This window comes from Lutjanus erythropterus, chromosome 16 (assembly GCF_056507025.1).
Source record: "Lutjanus erythropterus isolate fLutEry1 chromosome 16, fLutEry1.hap2, whole genome shotgun sequence".
In the NCBI taxonomy this organism is placed as follows: domain Eukaryota; kingdom Metazoa; phylum Chordata; class Actinopteri; order Lutjaniformes; family Lutjanidae; genus Lutjanus; species Lutjanus erythropterus.
In genome coordinates this window covers 30,043,247-30,066,062 of record NC_139332.1, presented here as the reverse complement: position 1 = coordinate 30,066,062, position 22,816 = coordinate 30,043,247, and the positions used below count along the sequence as shown (strand labels likewise).

The window sequence follows — 22,816 nt, the reverse complement described above, 5'->3', positions numbered from 1 at the left end:
CTGACATCTCCAAAACTTGGCAACTCCCACCAAAACGATCCCGATGGATAAACAGCACTACAGGACAGAGGAAAAATAAGCATGTCCTTTCGATTACCTTGTCAACAGGATGAGGTAATAATAACTGCAGCAGACCGTGTAAGCATGACAATATATTTTTATTAAAACCAAGACAGTGACTTGTAATAATCATAAGAACCACAAGCAACACCAACAGAACAGTGACAGATATATTTGTAACCAAAACAACACATATTCATAATCTTTACAGTATGACAGGTTTTGGCAAAAAGGTAGATAGGCATTCTCATTTGAAATAATTACAAAACAAATTGTTAGTGTACACTTAAGCAACGATAACAACAACAACAAAAAAAGTATCGTTGGCCAAAGTTGAGCCACTCAGTTATGGATCAAATGTTAGAATGGCAACATTTCAGTGTTCAGCTTCAACTCCAGTCTCAAACATGGCTCCTCAGAAACACAAAGTACATCCAAATCATTTAAAATATCCAGACTAGAATGGTCCCACTTGGCACACAGCTTGTTGCACCTTCATCCGACACAACTGCGCTAAATTTCATACAGCTTTCACATCTAATTGTGTTCACATCTCACAACGTTTCCTCTGTTTCTTGAATCAACACGCGATTCGTTGACTCCCGGTTTGGCAATGTAGCTAACTTATCCTGTACACCTTTAGAAATTAGACGACCCCACGTCTGTCTCATGCACGTGCCCTGAAGTTCAGTTGCTCAGGGGTAATTATATAGACTCAGTCCCCCCCTCCCACCCCAGCCATCCAATTCTAATCACCTGTGGGGAAATAAATACCAAACCAATCTTCTACTGAGCTGAAAGGGCCCTCCTCCTCCTCCTCCTCCTCCTCCTCCTCTTCTTCTCACCCTCCCAGCCCCTCTCGTCCCTCTCTATCGAGGTGCAGTGAAGGCCCCCTGGGCAGCGGTGGTGGTGGCGCTGGCAGCCGCCTGGCGTACAGCCTGATTGGACATGACTCCGGTGGCGAACTCGGCCTGGGCCTTCTGGAAGCTGGCATCGGTCTGCCTGTACAGACTGTGGACCTGAAGAAGGGAAGAGCAGAGCGCGTTGACACCCGATACACGCGGCAGTTCATCGTCATATCATGCACTTTGTGAGGGTGAAAACGATACGCACAACCTGATATCGTTGCTATTCTTCTGTCTGTTTGTTATCTACTGACTGCTTCATGGCAGGTGCACCACCTGGGCGCAGCGGGTTGAGTATTTGCACAGCACAGGTAGAAAGTGCAAACAGTTTAACAGTAATGATTTCATTGTTTTCATTTTACTCATTTCATGAGATGAGACCAAACAGATCATGTCAGAGTGTCTCCTAATTGTAAAACATTCATTTTTAACCTCATTGTAAGCACAGAAAACATTCATATCCCAGTATTATTCGACTTAAACCTACTTAATAATTTGATGTGAATGAATCCTTCACATAAACTAACAATTCTGTTTATTTTTCTGCCTTTTTGTGTCATTTCTGAAATTTCAAATATACATTTATTAAATCCAAATTCAATTTTATTCCTAGGTTTTCCAGATTTCTGCAGGCACTTTGTGTTAACAATAGTGGTGTAGCAGATGGTCGCTGTCTGTGGTCCATTCAGAAGTCTCCTGTCTGTCTGAGACTAAAACGTCAAGTGTTGATTGGCTATTCCTTGTAGCGGGTAACCAATCAGTGCTGCGGGCAGGACATTAAGTGAGACTACAAGAGCACTATTATTTACATGTATAGTGTATAATTATCTATTATATGTATTTTGGTATACTACAATATTGTATAGTATTAAAGTATACTGTATTGTTATTATTATTTATTACATGGCTTTGTTAAATAATTAGGTTTGATTGGTCAGTTACAACATTCTAAGGTCTATTATTTCTGTTTAGCAGACCGTTGCTATGGACACAGTTCTGATCATAGACTGTGGATAAGCAATAAAATCATCCTTAACTCACTAAAATAATGTAATATTATGGCAATACTATTACTTTTCCAAGTAATATAAAGTGTAAGGGATTGCAATTTTCAAAACTAACTCTATTACAGTTACTAATCTACATAACTGAGTTTCTTTTTGACCTAGGTGGGCTATGTTTTGATGACATGTCTGTGCAGCAGGTCAGGGCAGGTCACGTCAGCTGTTAGCCAAAAAGCTAAATGAAGGAAGGAGAAGTATTGTCATCTTTGTTTGTTTGTTCGGCTCCTCAGGAGAGAACATGCAGCAGTTCAACTCTGGAGCGCAACTAAGTTGCCAACAAAGAAAAAAGGTAATATAGTAATACAACGAGTCTTGTAAGTAAAGTAATGTGTTTACTTTTTAAAGGGGTAAGTAAAAGGTAACTATTACACTTTACACTGTTTGTCAATCTAAAAAAATATGATGTTAAATCATGATGATCAATACTCTTACATAAAAGTGTTTCATCAGATGAAGAAGCTAAATCCTGCAGGAGTCAATGCAACACATTTCAAACCTGACAGCACCCTCAGAAATGAGCATCTGAGACATTCAGGATTTAAGACACGCCTGTTATAATCATGTTTATATGGATAAATGACTAACCAGGTCTCTCATGAAAAAGCCTTATCCTGAATTAGATCAAAACTGGGACAGAAACGAGCACGTGAACACACCCAATAACACTATAAAAGGCTCACACTTTGTCCAATTCACTTGTGTTTATACACTATGGAAATGTTGTCCTGTTAATTGGTCCATACAGGGATCATGTGACTGATACCTTATCACAAATAAAACCTTAACTTAAGTCACTACCTGTAAATTTTCTCTGCACATAAACAAATTTATTCAGTTTCTACCTTCTTCAGCATGACAACCCCCATGGCGGTCTGGGCGGTAAAGAGGATGGCATTTGTCATCATGATCGCACCGACGGGGACACTGTTCCTCAGAGCAGCCAGGCTCACGATCCACCCACTGAGGGAAAGACACAGAGAAATAAACAGATTTAAAACGCCAGGGGGAAAAAAGTCAATTACTATCCTCATTTGCACCTGCACTTAAAAAGCGATCTGTGTGAGTATGTTATCCAGACAATGACATTTACAGCTGGTATTAATTATGTTCTCATTAGCTTTGTTCTGTCAGCACTGTGCTCAAATAAGGACACTGATAATGTGAAGCAGAGGAGAGTTAACAAAATTAGCTGTCTGAAGCAAGAAAAAGTTTCACTTCCGTAATGACATGTAGTCTGGAAAGTCTGGACTATATCCTGACAGCTTTTTTCATGATTAACACTGACATGTAACTGTGCAAAAAACACAGGTATCACAGATAACAGTGATGGCTGCATTCCAATTAGGCAGCTGTGGAGCCTTAACTGAAAGTAAAGGTTTACAAAGATACTTAATACCACGCTGAAAAATGCTCCAGTACAAGTGAAAGTATGTAAGTATCATCAGCTTAATGAATCAAAAGTACCGACTTAGTAGAAAACTGTGGCTTTCAGTGTTTTTCTATTATATAATAATCAATTATGCATCTAATGGATGGAAATGGTAATATACTAAATTGGATGAGTTAAAAATAAATATAACAGAGAACCATGACAAAAACTATATGAAGGTGACACATAACATTCCAACAGTGCTTATTCAGTTTATTAATTAACAATAATTAACAATTTAAATACCTAAAATGACAAATTATGAATATAGACTATGTGGATTTTTTTGTACAACAATAATAATAAATGCAGTGATAAATATCTAAAGTTATGTACCCCAGCTTAACAAGAAGGATGCTTAATCTCAAAGACTATGAAAAAACTGAACCACTGGCCTAAAATTTTCAATTCCTCCTCAACATTTTAAAACTTGAAACTGATCAGATAAAGATTTAAATTTGATGGAGAAACAACTGAGCGCCTATTTTACACTTGTGATGTGATCCAAAGCTTGTCTTTGTAAGACTGGCTGAGCACTAAAATTCATAAATAAAGATTACAGATGCTATCGAGTTAGAAGTCATCTAAGACATCAAACAAATTTATTCTAAGTAAATACTACATACATAAAATAATAAGTGCATTGCCCTGTTGTGGCATGTGCTTAAAAAAAAAACTGTCTCATACTAAAAAGGCTCAATTACTTCTATTTTTTAAATTCATTTTGTGTTATTATATAATTTCAACAAGCCAACTGTGTTTGCTTTGTTTTTAATTTGTCTTTTTTGACTGTAACAATAACTATTATATTGTTACTTTATATAAAGAATTGTTGGTTAAATAAGTAATAATGTTTCCAGAAGGTGTGACTCTTTTATGTTTTGTTTTATTTACATTCTTTAAGATCATCACATATTTGTAGACACATATTTCTAGAAAGTTTCATGGTGTCAGAAAAACAGCTGTTTTCAGCTTTGTTACGCTGAAATTTCCAGATTATCCATGTGGGTGTGTAAACAGTCTCTATGGCTGGAGATGTAGGGGAATTTTCTCACAACATTAAGAAACACTTCATCCTCCAGTTTATCAGAAAAAAAAAAAAAAAAAAAAACTTCACCAAATTTGGAGATACACAGTTTCCTCTGAAAAGGAAGGGTATGACACACTGCAATCTAAAAAAATAACTAGTAACTAAAGCCAGATAAGATAATCAGATGCAGATTGTTTTATGCAGACTTTATCATGAAAACATGAACTGGAGAGAGTACCACATCTGTCTAATCTTGTTTATCAGTCATACCTGAAACCCCATCCGGGGATACCGACGGTCATGATGACGTAGACGCACACTTGGGCGAAGAAAACGAAGAAGAAGACAAAGAAATTGAAGGAGCTGTCACTCCTAGAGAAAACAGAACGGATAGAAGTTACAAATTTTGGCCACCACACGAATTTGTGGGTCAGCGAGATCGAGATGGTGGTACACACCTGAAGGCTTTGTACATAGGTCGGTACCAACAGACGAAGGAGCAGGGGGTGAAGAGGAGCGCCCAGAGGATGGCGAGGCCCAGGCCGACACCACCCGAGGAGTCCACGCAGAACATGGCCAGGGAGGAGATCAGGTTGAAGAGCAGCGTGCAGGTGCAGACTGGACATCGATTTAAAAAGACACAAGGACAGAAAGGAGACAGAGTACAGAAGAATGAATGGGAGTGGGTGAACAACAGTGAGCTACACTGCAGTCTTTGTTGCTTTGTCCCCCACCCCTCTCCCCCTAAAGAAAAAGCCAACTTGTAAGGATTTGGCTGATGCAATATTACGCTATTTATTACGTCCCTTTGCCTGCTGCCAGGTTTAGAGTTGGCTCTGTTGGCTGTCTTCAGGTCAAGATTCAAGGCTGAGGAAGGCTTGGGTTTTATTTTAGGACATCCCTGAGGAACTAAAACTACAAGAACCATCATCATCACTGTTTGATGCATTTATTATTACCAATTTCTATAACCTCTGAATGCTCAAACATTATGTGTAGTCAATATATTACAATTAAATGTGCCTACAAATCTTCATCTACAAGATGAAGAAAATGTCACATCATCATGATTTTCATAGTTTTTAAGCATATTATGAAGCCTCCACTGGGGAAAAACAACTGAATTATCCAAAGTCAGTCATAAAGAAGTGAAACACAGAGAGCAACAGAGCATCGGTTCCCAACCTGGGGTCCAGGCCCCCCACAGGGGGGCGCCAAAAATCCCCAGGGCTTTGTCTGCTCTATGCCTGTCAAAATTAGATTTGCACACATTAACTAAAATAGGCCTGCAACTAACAACTATTTCCATCGTCGATTAATTGGTTGATGATTTTTTTCAATTAGTTGTTTGTTTTAAAAAGTCAGAAAATGGTGAAAAATGTCCATCAGTGTTTCCTAAAGCCCGAGACGTTTTAGTCACAACTGATATATATTCAGTTTACTTTCAAATAAAGAGCAAAAAAATTAAAGATATTTACATTTAAGAAGCTGAAATCAATCAGCTGAATTTTGACTTTAAAATAGTTGCCCATTAATTTAATAATCGATTAATAATTGATTAATAGGGTAATATTTGCAGATCTCAATTAAAATGACATTTTATACAAAATGTCTGTATACAAAACTATTTAAGAAGACACATTTTTTTTAGGTTAATTAAGAATAATAGGCCACAGCCCGAGTTATATTGAATGGTTATTGTTCTTTTGGTCAGGATGAGTGTGCATAAACCGACTCTGCTGGGTTGTTACACCTGTAATAACTGTCTGGTATGTTCCACATTACATCCCACAGTTCCAGAGGTTCCCAATCCCTCCGGTCCAGGACTGGTGCCAGGTTAGACAGATTTGCTTCCATTTGCTAAGAATCCACAGAAAAGCAGAATAATAATTATATAAATCAGGATTCAACATTAACCTTATGGCTCCTGGCCACAAAAAATACCAAATATTCCATGTAGGTGGCCTCTGATGGGCACCAAGTTTCATCCCCAAACTGTGAGCCTTGTCCACCACAACGTTAAGTTCCTCAAACATCCCAATTTCTTCATGACTTTTAGTCCAGGGTTGGCGACTGGTACTCGTTGCTGGCTAGCGACTGATATGTCAGAGCTAAGAAGTGTGGGTTAAACAGACAGAAGAACCAGAAATACAAAAGTGGACTAATAAGAAAATGAAAACCACAATGAAAATTCAGGAGTGAAAAGAAGCAGAAGTTTAAGTGTCTACTTTTACATAAGTTTAGATTTTGGCCACCTAAAAATGTCTCTGCCTGGAAACTTAAACTCTATATTACTCTTTAGGCTAGCAATTATCTAAGTAGGTCATAAGTTTAGAAGTCCATCATCAACACCTTTCAACATTCAGCAGTAAGAATAAGATATAAATCACTTTCTCTTCCTCTTTCTGTCAACTGCAAAATTGGTATCAAAGTTCCTAAATCAAGTCAGAACCTAAACTGCTTCTCAGTTAAGGCAGCCAGGATGTGCGATTATTTTAAAAACATGTTGAAGTGAGTTTGAAAATGTAGTTGGAGGACAAACAGGTCTGTAGGCACTGAGCTAAAAAACACACAAAACAGCCAGTACTGGTAGTGTTTGGTTGGTCATTTCCTGTATTGATGAACTGTCTTTTCTAATGGCGTTGAGACTGCTGAGGGCATAGTGGAAATTTAGTATTGTTCTTCAGTTGTTTGCGTTGGGGTGATTGTTTAGTTTAATGGTTTTTCATGTTGTCTTTTTGTCCGTTGTTTTAAAAAGTGTAGTTTTGTTTTACTATAACAGTAATCTGTGCATTTAGGGCAGGATGAAAGCTGTATCTGGTACCATACATGCATTATGAATTGACCCTGCTAAATAAACTTAGATTTGAGAACAAATTTTAGCACTCCTTTTACTTTATTCCCCTGTGTGTGTGCTCTGGAGGGTCAATAAGAAAAATGTATTTATTGGCAACAATGTGAACTGGTACTGGTGTTGACAGCTGAAACTTATTTCAGTTGGTTCCTGCTAAAACTCCTCAATCTGGCAGTAAAGTGTCAGAGTCCAGCTCGAGCTCCAGACAGTAGAGCAGGAGTCACGCGGGCATGAGTCAGCTCTACGTTCAATTTCTTAAGTGATTCTTTCACTTTCAGTCCGAATAAATCTCAAAGAGACAGTTTGGACTGCAGACTTCCCCCAGTTTGGAGAAGCAGTGAGGAGTACTGGATGCAGGAAGCTAAGAAATGCACCACTATAAACGGCGTCAGCAGCAAGATGTGTTTCAGCCACCGAATAGAATCATTATAAGTTTGAGTGTACAGTAAATTCAGAATATATTTTAGAACTCAACTGATACTGGATTCTTGGGGCTGATGCTGGTAATAATATTAGGGAGTATAAAAAGTCAGATATCGGGGCTGTTGGTGAAGCGTATGCCCCATGTGCTGAGGTTGTCAGTCCTCTGCAACCGCTGCCGGTTCAACTCCCGCCTGCGTCCCACTTGCTGCATGTCGTCCCCTCTCTCTCTGCCCTCTTTCCTTTCATCTCTTCAGTCGTCCCTGACTCAATAAAGGCAAAAAGGCCCAATGAATAACCTTAAAAAGAAATTCTGATTGACCGATATTCTTCATATGTACATCTGCTGCTGATCTGCTTTAATATTTTCACCACTTTACTTTGCCTGAAGACAGACTTTTACCTACAGGAAACTACTGTTATATGAGCTAAATCACTCTCCAAACCAACCAGACTCTACTGGTGAACCCGGTAATTTCACATCGCAGAACATGGGAGTTGCTGGTCTACCACTGCCTCGATCAGTTTGTTGTTTGTTCACATTTTCTTCTAGGTAAAATTACCGATTTTGCTGAAGGAGTCAGAAATGGCTGTCTAACAGAAGGTAAAGTGGTGAAAATATTGTAAAACAGTGTACACTTAAACTGATGTGGACTTTTTTTTTAGGTCGACCTTTTTTTAAGTGGCTGCAAAATGTTTTTCTGCTGACTTTGCTCACAGCAGTACAGTATAGTTTCTCTGTACAGAACCCCCCTGCCACCACACCACCCAAACCTGCTCATTTATCATGTTACATCATGACACTGATGTCACAACGGTGATGCTGGGAATTCACACAACAGCACACAGTAACAGTTACAGGAACTCACACATCCAGAAGTAGTACATGATGGTGACGGTGCGCTGGAAGCGCTGACTGATCTCCACATTAATGTCCTGGTAGAAGCAGGGGCCCACAGGGCAGAATGAAGGCAGCGGGGGCCAGTTATTCTGACGGGCTGATGAAGACAACGGAGGGAAAATTTAAATAAATCAATAGTATATTTAGGCGTCTTGGGTATTTATTGATCCTGTTCATTTTTGTCTAAGCTCTCATGGCCTCTCTTACAAGCTCCAGGTCCCAGGCTGTGTGACTCCAGCTCCCTCTCTCTCCTCTCAAGCTCCCGGGCTTTCTTCTCCAGCTCCTCCTGCTTCCTCAGGAGCTCCGCTGTGGTCGCATTCACTGCAGTCTAACACAGGAAGACACAGGCTAAATGACGCATCAGAACTGCATGTCAAAGAGATAGGTTGTGTTAGTGTCGTGAATAATTAATAGGATTATGTAAAAGACCCAGCATCATCAGAGATTCAGAGGGGAGATGCTTTCAAGGTACATACGAGAAATTATGCATCAGAATCGGGTCAGAATGCAGAAACAACTGTGAAGTTCAGATGTGGTTTTGGTTTGAGTGAGTTATTTTTTGTGGCAGGATCTCTAAAATTCTGGCATTAATGAATCATTCAAATGGATTTCTGTCCTGCTGATGATTTTAGCACCCAGCTGCTACACACAGTGAAACTGAGTGGGTTGATTCATTCTAACATCCAAAAAAAACCCAAAAACACTTTCCATGATGCCGAAGGACAGACTTTGTACTCTGCACACATTTCTAATTTTCAAGATGCAATAACAGCGTGAGCACAATCCAATTTCAGTGCATCCAACTGCCAGTGAATGTGCTGATATTAATGAGATCGTTTGGATTATTTGAGGTGGGGTTGTATTTTCCTGCAGCAGATGATGGTAAGCACTCTCACAGTGTGGAGAAGCAGAGAGGGGTATCAGCGTGGAAGTCAAGCGAGGTACTGCTGTGGACAGGGTCACCAGCAAAACAAATTTTGGGTACTTAAAAAAACCTACACCTGTCAACACCTGTGTTCTGTAAAGTAAAATTATTGATTTTGCCAATGGAGTCTAGTTGGTTTTGAAAAGAGCAGGAGTTGGTTTATAGCACAGCAGTTTCCTGTCAGAAAAGGCTGTTTGGTGGCGAGGTTAAGTAGAAAAAATATTCTAAATATAGCGCACACTTAAACTGATATTGACTTTGTTTCAGGTAGCCGTTTTTTATGTGGCTAAAATATGTTTTTCCGCTGGCCCTGTCCACAGCCGTACTCCTGCTTCTCCAAACTGGGTACATGCCGACCACCATCTACTGTAGAGGATACCCACATTATCAATAAGCACCTCATACAAGCGAATTTAAAAAAACATCTGAACTATCCCTTTAAGATCGGATGGTGGACCTTGGTCTAAAGTGCAACAAGTGTCTTTACACCGCAGCATGTATACCTGGGAGTTGTAGGAGCCATAGTTGCGAGGCTCAGTGGGCGTTGTCCTGCTGGGTGGAGTCTGTGCAGGCACAGATGGAGCAGAGGGGGAGGTGGCTTCATACGGCGGCGGAGGCTGAAACATATTCAGTTAAGAAACATCAACATCAGTTTCTGATTAAATAATCCATGTTTTCTTTTCCAGGCTTTTGAGACAAAATTAAACAACCACACAACTTTTTTGAAGAATAATTCAAGTTCCATGTAATAACATTATAGATATGTGTATTAAAATCCTTCCCTCTATGGGCAAAACGTTTCTGATGTAAATAGCTTTCGTGTTTATCTCATATGTGGAGCGGTCATGAAGCTTGAGATCTACAAAGACTAGTTCAGTTTTTAACACCCTCAACAAGTTTAGTTCCTCTTGCTGCAGTATTTGCTAATGCTGACAGGAAGTACATGTGAACTCAAGTTGTTTCCTAGCAACAAAACTCCAATGACATGGCCCCTAACTTAGACCCAAGCTGTTTCCTAGCAACACAAAATGAAACCTCTACAACATGCAACTGAGGTGAGCATCATATATCACTGAGTATATTTCAGGTATTTTCCGTCTGTCTTCTGCTTTCACAGAGGTCTCAGTTTTTGTTTAACATTTAAAGACACAATGACTGTATAGTGGGAGAACTACTGCAATAAAACATAAAATGACCAGGATATGTCAGCAGAGATCAAGGAAACATGCTAAGTTTAAATACTCGCTTCTCTGACACCAGGCCTGAATAATGTTTTTGTATGTCCGTTTCGTGCTAACCAGAGTTCAAATTAATGCCAAATGTTTGCCAAATGAGTCAGTGTCTGTTTATGAATCACCAGAAAACCATAATGTTTATAATGGTGAAATTGAACAATATGTTAATGGCGTCTGGCAGCAGACAAGCAGCCTCTTAACTCAAAGTCCAGAGACAGACTTACAGCACTCACAGGCTTAACAATCTTAACTTTACATTGACAGGCAACTGACAGCTGATGAACTTAAAATCAAGGACTTGTTGTTGGTTGCAATTGTCTATTTGCAATTTTGCACACACCCTGCGTTCCTGCAAGGCTCCTGCAGCCTGCACAGCCTCCCCTGAGTCTGGCAAGGGAGGGGGGGGGGTCAGGGGAAAACAACTTGCTTCAACCATAGATCATGTATTAAATAGGATTTCAACCTATTTAATATACTATTTATAGCTCCAGCTTGCTATTTGGATTACAGTGCTAACTGCTGCATGCACAATTGCAACATTTTAATATTTTCAGTTGCAGCCATTTAATTTTCAGGCACCCAAATCGTGTTCACAGATAAGGATTAGCCATATTTCTTACCCCAGTCGTATTATCAAATGGGTTGTACAGGTCCAGTGTGGCATATCCTGTGTTGCTGCTGTGTTGAGTCACTGCAGGGTCCTAGCAGACAAAACAAAGGCTCATTTTAATTCATTAGCAGAGTATTAAGTTTGACTTGCTGGACACATTAATCCTCATTTAACAAAACTGAGAGGCTTTCATTGCTTAGGGTATTCACTGTTAATAAGAGCTCTACAAGTGGGTAAAGATTAGGGAGAGGGCAGACAGGCCCTGAAAAAGCCACACACACACACACACACACACACACACACACACACACACACACACACACACATCACATCACATCACATCACATCACATCACATGAGCAACAACACGCCTGCTATTACACACACTCAGAGCCAACATCAATGATGGCTTTCATCGATCAAACACACCGTGACACACCGCCCTTACAGGCTGATATTAGACTAATATTTAATGTCACCCACCTGGAAAGGGTTGTGGTCGTCCATTGGCTCTGGAAAGCTCGTGTATTTCGACATATCGGTGGCTGCAGGGTTGATAAAAGAGTCAAGTAGCCACCACTTCTGCTAATGTTGACCGTTAGTCACAGAGAGGGGAAAAAAAGCTGCGGTTCTTCAACCAGATAAAATGCTGCGTTTGTTTTATTTTCCGTATCGAGAGGGCGGGCGGTGTAGTCTGTTTATCCAGTCATCTAGCTACCCGCCCCTCCGAGGATCATCTCTCCGCAGTTTAAACAAGCAGGTGAACAATATTTAAACGTTACGAGCAGGTCGACGGTTAATTCCGCGGTGTTTCCCCCCTCGGTATTGACTGACGGGACCGGGGCCGCAGCTAACGTTGTGTCGCCGGCCCGAGAGCAAAGAGGGACGGCGGATCCGTTTTTTCTCTCCCGCAGGAAAACATCCGTGGAACAGGAAGTGACCAGCTGACGACTCGGTCATGTGACCGTTGCTGCGGCAGAGGAGCACGTGGGAACCATGGATGTGTTCAAAGGAAAAGGATGGAAAACGAGGGGGCGGGGCCGACCATGTGTCGTTTCAAAAATGTATTAAAAAAATAAACTATATAAATACATTTAAAAGTAACATAATAATAATAATAATAATAATAATAATAATAATAATAATAATAATAATAATAATAATAATGGTCATATAAGGTGCCGCCCAAATATTTTCATTAACAGACATTTCTCACGGGGAAAAAATCACTCAGTCACTCCATTTTTAAAAAAAATTAACTTCTAGTATGTAGATTGACAGAGGCAAGCTTTGAAGATCTGATGTCTGTCTAAATACACAAAACGATTGTTTCCAGAGGACACAAAAAAGTGCTGAACACGCCTTGGACACGCTATGCTATGGTTTGTGACCCATGAAATTTAGTTCAGTGTATTTGATTTGTGTGAAATGACACTGATCATTTACAAGAAATGAAAACGTGCAGTCCTACACGTAAGAAGTAAATGCAATAAATAAAATTCAGGGTGCAATGCAGACCACAGTAAATATATGTGCCTTACATAATAAAAGTGGTAGGTGTACACTGCACAGTACAAAATACAATATAAAAAAAAAATGGATCTGTCAGTGAATGATTTGTTCCAGAAGAGGGCGCTGCTGCATTCTCAAAGCCTCAGTCCACCTGGACGTCGTTTGATTTTTCACTGGTAAAATTTCACCTTCCCAAAATATTTGAATGAAACATTACTTTAATTATTCCTTCATCTGATCCATCTGATTCCTTCATCTGATCAAAATGATAAATCATATCGTTTATATCAATATTTCTGTGACCTTTTTGATTTTTGTTAAATTTTAGTTTCTTTGATCGTGAGCCCTCAGGTGAGTGCTCACCTGTTGGAGGCCTTGCTGTCAGAGTCCGGCTCTCTGTTAGAGCTGGATCTGTCAGTGAATGATTTGTTCCAGGAGAGGGCGCTGCTGCTCTGACAAACCTTAAGTTGACCTGGATGTCCAATCGAGAAACTTCGAGTCCCTAACTTTAACCTCTATTAATCATCTTCTGACTTTTCACTGACAAAGTCTCACCTTTCCCAAATATTTGTCACACTGGTGTATATTCTGGCCCAATCTACGGCATGAAAGGATGTGAATTAACCCAGAACCCTGTTGATTTTAGGTTGACAACTTTATATCTGATTAATAAAAACTAGCCTTTCGGCTAGTGCACTGTCCCCGGAAAATTAAAATAATAATAATTAATGAAGCCCACACCCCTGTCACCTGTCCATCCTGACAACCAATCACTGACCATTTTTCAGGAACCCAGTATAAAGTCATGATGTTACACACTCCGATACAGTAGATGGCGGCATGCACCTTAACGTTAATCAGAAAGATTTTGCATCTACTTTTGCCCTTTTATTTCACAGCCTAATAATAGAAAGTGATTGTGAATATCATGACACTTTTTCTAAGGCATTATAATACCAATGTTTTACACATGAATGGTCTGTCTTGTTCATTAGTTTTCTTTGGCTTGTTTTTAAACTTTTTCAGTGGATATTTTTTAAGCAAAGAGACCGGTGAAGAATCTACTTCTGGGGCCACTGCTTTTTTCAACATTCAGACATGTGCAGATCGCTCCGCCTCTTGGCGCATTACCATAGTCTTAAAGACGCCTGGACACGCCCAGCTGCGGGTGGGTTGATATGAGTTTTGCACACTCAAGTAAACAAGTTAGTCTAACTACTGTGCACTCACAATTAACAAATTAGATTAAGTATTTTGGACTCAGAGTAAACAAGTTATTTTTACTTTAAAATCTCAACTTTACTTACTTTTTGAGGCAATGAGTTTGCATAATTTTTTAAGTATACCCAATGTATTAGATTTTACAGTGTAGAGGGAACTTTATTGTGTCTTGTCTGCTGCAAGGGACGCTCAACTTTCAACTGGAAGGACACTTTAGAGGGAACTTTATCATGTTTATCCATTAGAGGGACAAACAAGAGGGAATTTTATTGTGCTATAGCTCTATACAGCCCTTCATGACATTTTCTCCAGTGGAAGGGCGAGACAGCTGGATTCACGAGATTACGTGATCACATGAGAATCCGTCTCACCACACTCTGAGTTATCTGCTTGTGTCCACACCACAATCAAATCTATTCAATCACCGGACATTTGTAAAACTTTTTGTTTGATATCTTTGTTTGGTGTTTTTTTTCTCTCTTGTCTTGTTTGTTTTGTTCTCTTTCTTTTCACTGGTTTGTTTTGATGTGGTTGATATGTTATTAATTGAATGGCCTGGAAAAATGGCACAATAATTTAAAAAATATATACATGATGATGATTAACACCTCAAAACCCCCTACCTCCTCCTACCAACACATAAACAAACAAACAAAGGAACTAATGTGACGTTGCTCCCTCTGGACAATATTTTTCTCCTCTCTCATTTTGCACAGACGTCCTGCCCCACATAACCCAACACTGAACAATATGCACACCCTGTTTGTCACAGACTCTTATAATGTTCTATACTGTTTTTACACTGCACACACTGTTTTATGCTGACCTTAATATAACTCTTTACAGACTTTTATGCTGTTTATACTGCACATAATGTTCTTACATTTACCGCCTAGTCTACCCCAGTTATCCTGGTCATGTTTCTTCTTTTCACTGTTTCTTACTTTCTTGTTTTATTTATTAAAGTTTATTAAGTCGTGAAAGTTTATTAAGTTTCTAGTATTTTTGTATATTTGTAAATACAATAATTGATGGCACCAGCTAGAGAGACATAGTGAAATAAGAATTTCATTGCACTGATAATGTGTTTATTGTCATATGGCAACGAAACCTGTGAATCTGTGAATCCTTGAATAAAATTTCTACTTTTACACAAGTAAAGACTCAGTACTTCTTCCCCCACTGTTAAACTCAGTGTCAGGAGTTTTGTGATTTCTTTCTCACAAGTGTGTTTTGAAAACCCAGCAAACACTTCTTGCCTAACTCTGAATTCCACCTGTACACCACACCCAATTCATGATTAAGAATAACAGCTTTTGCATTATGTCCTTAACCTGTGTTGGGTTAAGATCTCTGTTCTGTTTGTTTTATGGCAGATTTAATCCAACCTGACGGGGTTAGACCACTGGACCGACAGGTTTTAAAAAAAAACATAAGTTTCCCAGAAGTTTGAATGCCATTTGCCATTATATAAATGCAGTGGAGTTTAACAAAACCACAATATTCAACACATGAATTGCACAAGTAGAGACAAGTCATTAAGTCAGTGAATTGACTCAGTGAAGGCATAAGTCACTGGACATACCAGACCAAGTGAGGCTGTAACAGAAAACTACTGGAGTGTATTGAGTTGAGCAAGGATGTGTTTTATTGTCTATTCATTTAATATTTCATTTGGCCCCTTTCTGAATGACTTCATTGCACATCATAGCGATGGTTCCAACCATTGTGAAGTACTCCATGAAGTCCACGGTGTTGTCCCGATTCTGATCCATTAGAGTGAAGATTTTGTCCAGTGCTTCCTTGTCCTTGACGTTCTGCAGGTGAGAAAAGTCTTATCAAACATGCTGACTGGCTGCACAACTTTCAGACACACACATGATTCCATTTTGAAGGTGGTCACTTTACGTCACTTGTTGTAGTTCAGCTCTCACAATCACTCTGACTGATCATACTGGTCAGGTGCACGAGCAGAAAGCACTACAGGCTGTAATGATGCACAAATTGTATCAAGAACATTCACCTCCTCTCCATACAAAGAAACACAACACACACATACAGTAAAGCAGTGTGTTTCCTGTTGGTGGTGCAGGACTGAGATAAAGACAAGGCAGAGAGATCACTCACCCCAAACGCATCTCCAAATTGATTCTGAAGCAGGTCTTTCAGCTCTGCTTTAGTCAGGGTGTTTGGGTCCCCCTGTTTCCCAGAGTATTCATAGAAGACACCAACAATGGCGGCCGTAGCTGCTTGGAGTGCACTGACATCAGACATGATGACAGCTGTTTTAAGAGCACAGAAAGAAAACAGAAGCTAAATATTGACACATGGAATTTTTCCTCATGTATTTGTGTTGGTTGTCATCAGAGTGTTTAATACATTATAAAGCAATGAGTTTCCTCATTATGTATCTTCAGATGATTTTTAGTTTTAGTTAACTATAATAACTCTGGTTGCAACGTGCAAAAGTTTCACAAGCAATGAAAGGAAGTCACTGCTGGCTAAAAAACACAAAATGCACACTGGAGCTGGTGACTTTGAAGTTGTATTTTACAAAAGTAAAACTCACTGAAAATACATTTAATCTGCATTGAAAAGAAATTCCTGTTGTAAAAGGATGTTTTTTTCTATTTCTTTTTTTTTTTTTTAGTTTCAAGACAGTAAATGAAACAACAAAGAAACAACATTGTGTAGATTTTCTACTCACCAAAGCTGAGAGGAGATCAGAGAGGTGAAGTCAGTCGTGGAGGAGCTGCAGTGACGGAGAGATCGATGTAAATGATCTTTTAAACATCACCACACCCTTCATCCCTCCCTTCATAACCCTCTTTACATCCACAACCACTCCTACTTCTCCCCACATGCTTTGACAAGTCAACTTTAATTATATAACACATCTCATACAACAAGCCTAAACTCAGTGTGCTTCAAGATACATCATGACAAACATAAAATAACTGATTTAGTGTGTTAAAATAAAGATGCACATTAGAATAAGAAAGCTGAATTCTTATTTGTTTTCACTTTTGTTAAATATTCTCCTCTAATGCTGATTGTTGCTGAACTGACTGTGAGTCGTGCTTGACTTGAAAACTGTAAAATGTTGACTTTAAATGTAGTAAAGTTTCCTCTAAGGTGTCCTTTCACTGGACAAATATGAAATATGGTAGAGAAAAACTAGCAGAAAATGTAAATAGTTAAAGTAAAATACCAGGACTTCAAAACTATGCATAATAACAGTACTTAAGAAAATACTTCAGTACTTCATTAAAAATAAATTTTACTCGAGCCTCATTTGTTGATAAATTTGACCATTTGACTAAAACTATATTTTTATTTTTATTTTCATTACTTTTGTAAGTACACAATATAGTTTCAGTCAGTTTTCTTCGTTTCTGAAGTATCATTTTTATTTTTATTTCAGTTAACTGAAACGCGCCTTTTTTTTGTTGTCACACCTCGTTTTAGTTTTTAGTTTTAGTCAACTATAATAACCTTGGTTGCAACGTGCAAAAGTTTCAAAAACAATGAAAGGAAGTCCCTCATTTCCAGTTTTCAAGTCAGTAAATGAAACAAAAAAGAAAGAAACAAGACTGTGTAGATTTTCTACTCACCGAAGCTGAGAGGAGATCAGAGAGGTGAAGTCAGTTGTGACGGAGAGACGAATATAAAGGATCTTTTGTACGTCACCACACCCTTCATAACCATCTTTTCATCCACAACCACTCCCACTTCTCCCCCTGTGTCTTGTTACTTTTTTATTTATCAAGGTATTCTAAAGGGACATTTCGCCCCAAACATAAAAATAAGTTACCTTCATAGCGCCGTTCATCCGTATTGATTGTTTTGATGTGAGCTGGAAAGGTTTGGAAAAATCAGACACAGAGATATCTGTCAAATCAAATGGGACTACAGGGCACTTGGTTTGTGTTGCATCAAATCACCAAAAAATACATTTAAAAAATTCAACACCGGTGTCACAAAAATCATGACCCTGTTGCTCAAGATAACCCACACACCTTGTTGTGGGCAGTTTCATGGAGGAACTAAGATAAGATGAGATGAAATGAGATGAGATGAGATAAGATAAAGGATCTTTTGTACACCACCACACCCTTCATACCTCCGTCCATAACCCTCTTTTCATCCACAACCACTCCTGCTTCTTGCATTTCACAAGATTATTTCATTTTCAAGTTATTCTTTAAGAAATACTGGATTTGTGCATTGTTGTCTCAGAAAATCACCAACACTCAGTCGATGGTGGTTATTTTTTACAGTTAGTTCACTTACTTTTTTGTGTATTTTTCTCCTAATACTTCTATACTTCTATAATATATTGTATTATTATAATAATAATATACTATGACTTTGAAAGTAGGACTTTTACTTGAAATTGAATATTTTTATTACAAAATATTGCCTCCTTTCCTTTAGTAAAATTTCAGTACTTCAGAGAGTCAGGAGATTATACACTTTGTGATCACTGTGTGTTTACTGACAACCCAGCCCATGTTTCTTGTTTAACAAGCTCTCTGTTAACCAGTGGTGGACAAAGTACTGAACCCCAGTACTCGAGTCAAAGTACAGATACTCCTGGTCAAATTTTACTCAACTGCAAGTGAAAGTTGCTCAATCAAAATTTTACTTGAGTTAAAGTACTAGAGTTCTTGCTTTTAAAAATACTTAAGTATTCAAAAGTACAAATAAAAAAGCACATTTTCTAATATCAGTACATTACTGTATTGTTTTCATGATGCATTTATAGAACCTTGTAACTCTCTGAAACCAACTAATGATGCACTGACTTGCATGTCAAACCACAAAGCCTATAGAAACACCTGTAAAGACTTCAGCATAGAAACACAATCAAAAACAAGAAGGACAGCCATTATCATTTTCTGATGTAACTGTATTAAAATCACATCATAAAATTAGATTGAAGGCAACTGTAAGGAGTTCTCCAAGTCTGTTAAATAACTGAGATTTCTTTCTGGCTTCAGAGGCAGTATGTACATGAAATATACTGTATTTTTCACCACAATAAAAATAATCCAACTTTAAAAAACTACCTGGAATAATGAATAATTATAATAACATCTTGAGATTTAATTTTGTCTTTCTCCTGCCGTCACCATTACCGCTTTTTGTTTGAATGAAAGAGGGAGGCATGTTGGCATGTTGACATGTGATCAACTGCATTTTAGAAAAGGAAAAACAGCAACAGCTGACTTCAAAGCTCAGTCGAAAAGTAACAATAACTTTCCTAGAAATGTAGTGGAGTCAAAAGTACAGTATTTGTCTTTGAAATGTAGTGGAGTGAAAGTCATAAGTTTCCAAAAAAACAAATAATCAAGTAAAGTACAGATACTCAAAAAATCTACTTAAGTACAGTACTCAAGTAAATGTACTTCACTACTGTCCACCACTGCTATTAACTCCATACACCACACCTAAAATGGATTTAAGAATAACAACCTTTAGATTATGCCCCTGAGATGTTTTGGTTAGGTAAGATCTATTCTGCGTGTGTCGTGATAAATCAAACTCGACTGAGCTCGGGCGGATCACTGGACTGACAGGTTTAACATGACCAATAATTGTCTAGGAGTTTGTACTAACATGCACACGGCGCTGTGAGTTTCTACATGCTGCACAGTCTGGCTCTGATATTGTTGTTCATGGTCTAATATTCAATAAATGCAATGTGTCCCATAAATGTTTTCTTTTTTGTCTGCCTGGTTGGATTTCTTCTTTCATGACTCTGGGCAAGTACTTTGTTGAATGAATTAAGTGCTATTTATTTTGGCTTAAACAACACAATTTCATGATTTTCTTTCAAAATATAAGCTTTACATTTGCAAGTTACACTCAAAAATATCTGTTTTTCTTTTGGCCTGTGTTTATCCATCTAGATTTTTCTGGTGTGAGTTGCAGAGTTTTGGAAATATCAGCTATAGAGCTGTCTGACTTCCCTCGAATATAATCAAACAAAATGGCACTTGGCTGTTGTGCTCAAAGCACCAAATAAATAAATAAAAATAAAAATAAAAATTCACCTGGCACCTGGCATCACCTGGTTACCCGAGATAACACACAGACCTTGTTGCGAGCTGTTTCATGTAGGAACTATTTTCTTTCTGCGGTAGAATCCACCAGAACTACTTTCTTTTCCACTAGAAAGAAAGTAGTTCCTACACAAAACTGCTCACGACAAGGCCTGTGCATTAACTGGGTCATGATTTCTGGAAAGAGAAACCGGCTCATAACTTTTCAAGAATGCATATTTTATTTCAGGATTTGGTTTGAGCACCACAAGCCCGAGTGCCACTGTTTTATATTTCAACTTAACATGCTTTTAATTTATTACAGTATATATTACAGATTTCTCCTTTAATCTCCTAATTTGGACAAACATTTTGATGCATCTCACGAGAAGAATATAATTCCAATTTGCAGCCACAGTTGAACTGATGAATCTAAAAATCTAAATCTAAAAAAGCAAAAATTGAACTCCGTTTTCTGCGTGTGACCACATATGTTGATGTAGGCCGGTGATCTTATGGTGCCTCACACTGCTGGGACTCTCAGTACTTTTTTAAAATCACAAACACTTGCCAGACAGGATACCTTAAACACCAGGGTGTGGCAGTGTCAGGGAGTGTCTCCAACGTGCTGCTTTGTTTAGTCCCTCAACATCTGTCATCTCTTCACTATGTGACTGATCTCTTAAACCCAGGTACAAGAGCAGGGTGAAACAACATTAATGTAAATGCGTTCAGGTGTTGCTTTTGTTTTTTCACTAAACGGTACACTATGTTTTGCTGTGATGAAATTGCTTGGCCAGTGACTCTTCAAGAATTGAACTCAAAGTCTTATATTTGAAGCGTTATTGCGGATTGAATGCAGTTGAGGACAAAAGTATTACACCCCCTATGAAATTGAAAGTTTTTTTCAAAATTTTCCCAAGTGCTTTTTTAACAGAGCAAGAAAAATTTCAACATAGCATTTCTAAACATACCAGTTTTCCTTTAGAAAGCATAAATTATTTCTATTTGCACACAGTAACAGAATTATTTCAGAAAAAAAAAAAAAAATAAATAAACCAGGGTGAATATTATTACCCCCCTTAAGAACTGACCTTTTATTGAGCCATAGCACAAACCACTGTTTGCAATGATGTGCTTTAACTTTGCAATGCTCAAAGCTTGTAAGATCAAGTTAAAACTGAGGGTTATCTTCCAATTTACACACAGTATAAAAACTACAGTAAGGGTTTGAGCTGTCACTTAAGAAAGCATGATGCCAACAACAAAAGAAATCGGTTTAGACTTGAGAAAAAAGAATCGTTGATGCTCAGAAAGCAGGAGAAGGATACGCAAAGTTATCACAGCGTTTCCAAGCGTCAAGAACTGGAGTGAGAAGTATCATCAAGAAATTCAAAGAGAGTGCCAGAATTATGAAATGCCAAGTTTATTGTCTGAGAATAACAACCTCATGAAGGTGATATTTTACATTGGCGCAGTTACAAGAGGTCAGCCTGCAGCAGAATGAATCTGATGGGCCAAAAGGTGTTACCGTACTGCCTACAATAGAGGTGCATTCCCACAAGATCACACTTGGAGCATGTGCTTTTTAATCATAGCGCTTTGTGTTAAGTAATAGGCTGTGTTGTGTTTCACTGGCACATATCTGCTGCATGTTTAACGACAGTAAACTGTTGGCCTACATTCTTCTGAATATATTTATATATGAACTGAACTGAACACTCACTGTGGCCACAAGCAACAACTGACCCGTCCGACGTCTTAACTTTCCATTCTCGTACTGCATTTATGCAGTTCACGGTGATAACGGTGGCAGGTATAACATTGAAATCGGGAGTAATTGTTGAAACACGAGGTCTTTGAATCCTTAGAGATGTAAACAAAAGCAGCTTCTCATTTCTAGCAGACAACAGTGGATTTTGTCGGCTAAAATAATAACTCTAGCAAATTTAATAAGTGCAGCTGGCTGATATAAGCTATTGTGTAAGGGGAAACCCCAAAAAACAACACTGAATGCCTGTGACCTTTGACCCCTCAGGCTGCACTGCATTAAAAACTGTTATGTATATGTTTATATATGCAAAGTGGAAGACATACATCAACATAATCCAGAAACGCCGCCGACGTCTCTGGGCCGAGCTCATCTGAGATGAAAGTGGAAAAGTGTGCTGTGGTCTGTCAAGTCCACATTTCAGATTATTTTTGGAAATCATGGATGTTCCTCTGAGCTAAAGAGGAACATGACCATCTACATTGTTTCCAGCACAAAGTTCAAAAGCCTGTGATGGTATGGGGGTGTTTAAGTGCCCATTGCATCATGGGTAACTTGCACATCTAGGTACATGCAGGTTTTGGAGCAACATATGCTGCTATCCAGCTGACATCTGACGGACTGTGGAAAAGTAAAAGGCGAATAATCACAGTGGTAAAAGATGCTTCATGCTGCAGGCACCAAAATTCAGAATGAGCGCTGATTTACAAAAAACAAACAAACAATAAAGCTGATCAGTTTGAACATTCTGTCTTTGTAACGGAACAGGTTGAAAAGGATTTGCAAATAACTGCACTGAGGTTTTATGTAGGTGTTACAAAGTGTTTTGCAG

At 38.6% G+C, this 22,816-nt stretch overlaps 2 protein-coding genes across 2 annotated transcripts; both read right to left on the bottom strand.

The window, feature by feature from the left end:
- Positions 1-139: 139 nt before the first annotated feature.
- Positions 140-12,372, bottom strand: scamp3 (secretory carrier membrane protein 3). Its single transcript, XM_084739074.1, has 9 exons — positions 11,917-12,372; positions 11,444-11,524; positions 10,092-10,205; positions 8,871-8,991; positions 8,632-8,760; positions 4,947-5,106; positions 4,759-4,860; positions 2,872-2,989; positions 140-1,079 (listed from the first exon to the last, which is right to left on the bottom strand). The coding sequence occupies exons 1-9, from the start codon at positions 11,968-11,970 to the stop codon at positions 930-932; spliced, it is 1,029 nt and encodes a 342-aa protein (XP_084595200.1). The 5' UTR covers positions 11,971-12,372; the 3' UTR covers positions 140-929.
- Positions 12,373-15,791: 3,419 nt separating this feature from the next.
- On the bottom strand, positions 15,792-17,893 carry LOC146313342 (ictacalcin-like). The gene is made up of 4 exons (XM_084738888.1): positions 17,781-17,893; positions 16,874-16,918; positions 16,294-16,448; positions 15,792-15,983 (listed from the first exon to the last, which is right to left on the bottom strand). The coding sequence occupies exons 3-4, from the start codon at positions 16,438-16,440 to the stop codon at positions 15,837-15,839; spliced, it is 294 nt and encodes a 97-aa protein (XP_084595014.1). The 5' UTR covers positions 16,441-16,448; positions 16,874-16,918; positions 17,781-17,893; the 3' UTR covers positions 15,792-15,836.
- Between the last annotated feature and the right edge of the window lie 4,923 nt (positions 17,894-22,816).

Excerpts from the sequence above, each read along its gene's own strand:
- scamp3 (XM_084739074.1), bottom strand. The coding sequence starts at position 11,970 with ATGTCGAAATACACGAGCTTTCCAGAGCCAATGGACGACCACAACCCT. Across the intron at positions 8,992-10,091 it reads ATGGCTCCTACAACTCCCAG|ACTGCAGTGAATGCGACCAC; the intron begins GTATACATGCTG and ends TTCCTGTGTTAG. Across the intron at positions 4,861-4,946 it reads CCTATGTACAAAGCCTTCAG|GAGTGACAGCTCCTTCAATT; the intron begins GTGTGTACCACC and ends TGTTTTCTCTAG.
- LOC146313342 (XM_084738888.1), bottom strand. The coding sequence starts at position 16,440 with ATGTCTGATGTCAGTGCACTCCAAGCAGCTACGGCCGCCATTGTTGGT. Across the intron at positions 15,984-16,293 it reads AATTTGGAGATGCGTTTGGG|AACGTCAAGGACAAGGAAGC; the intron begins GTGAGTGATCTC and ends TCTCACCTGCAG.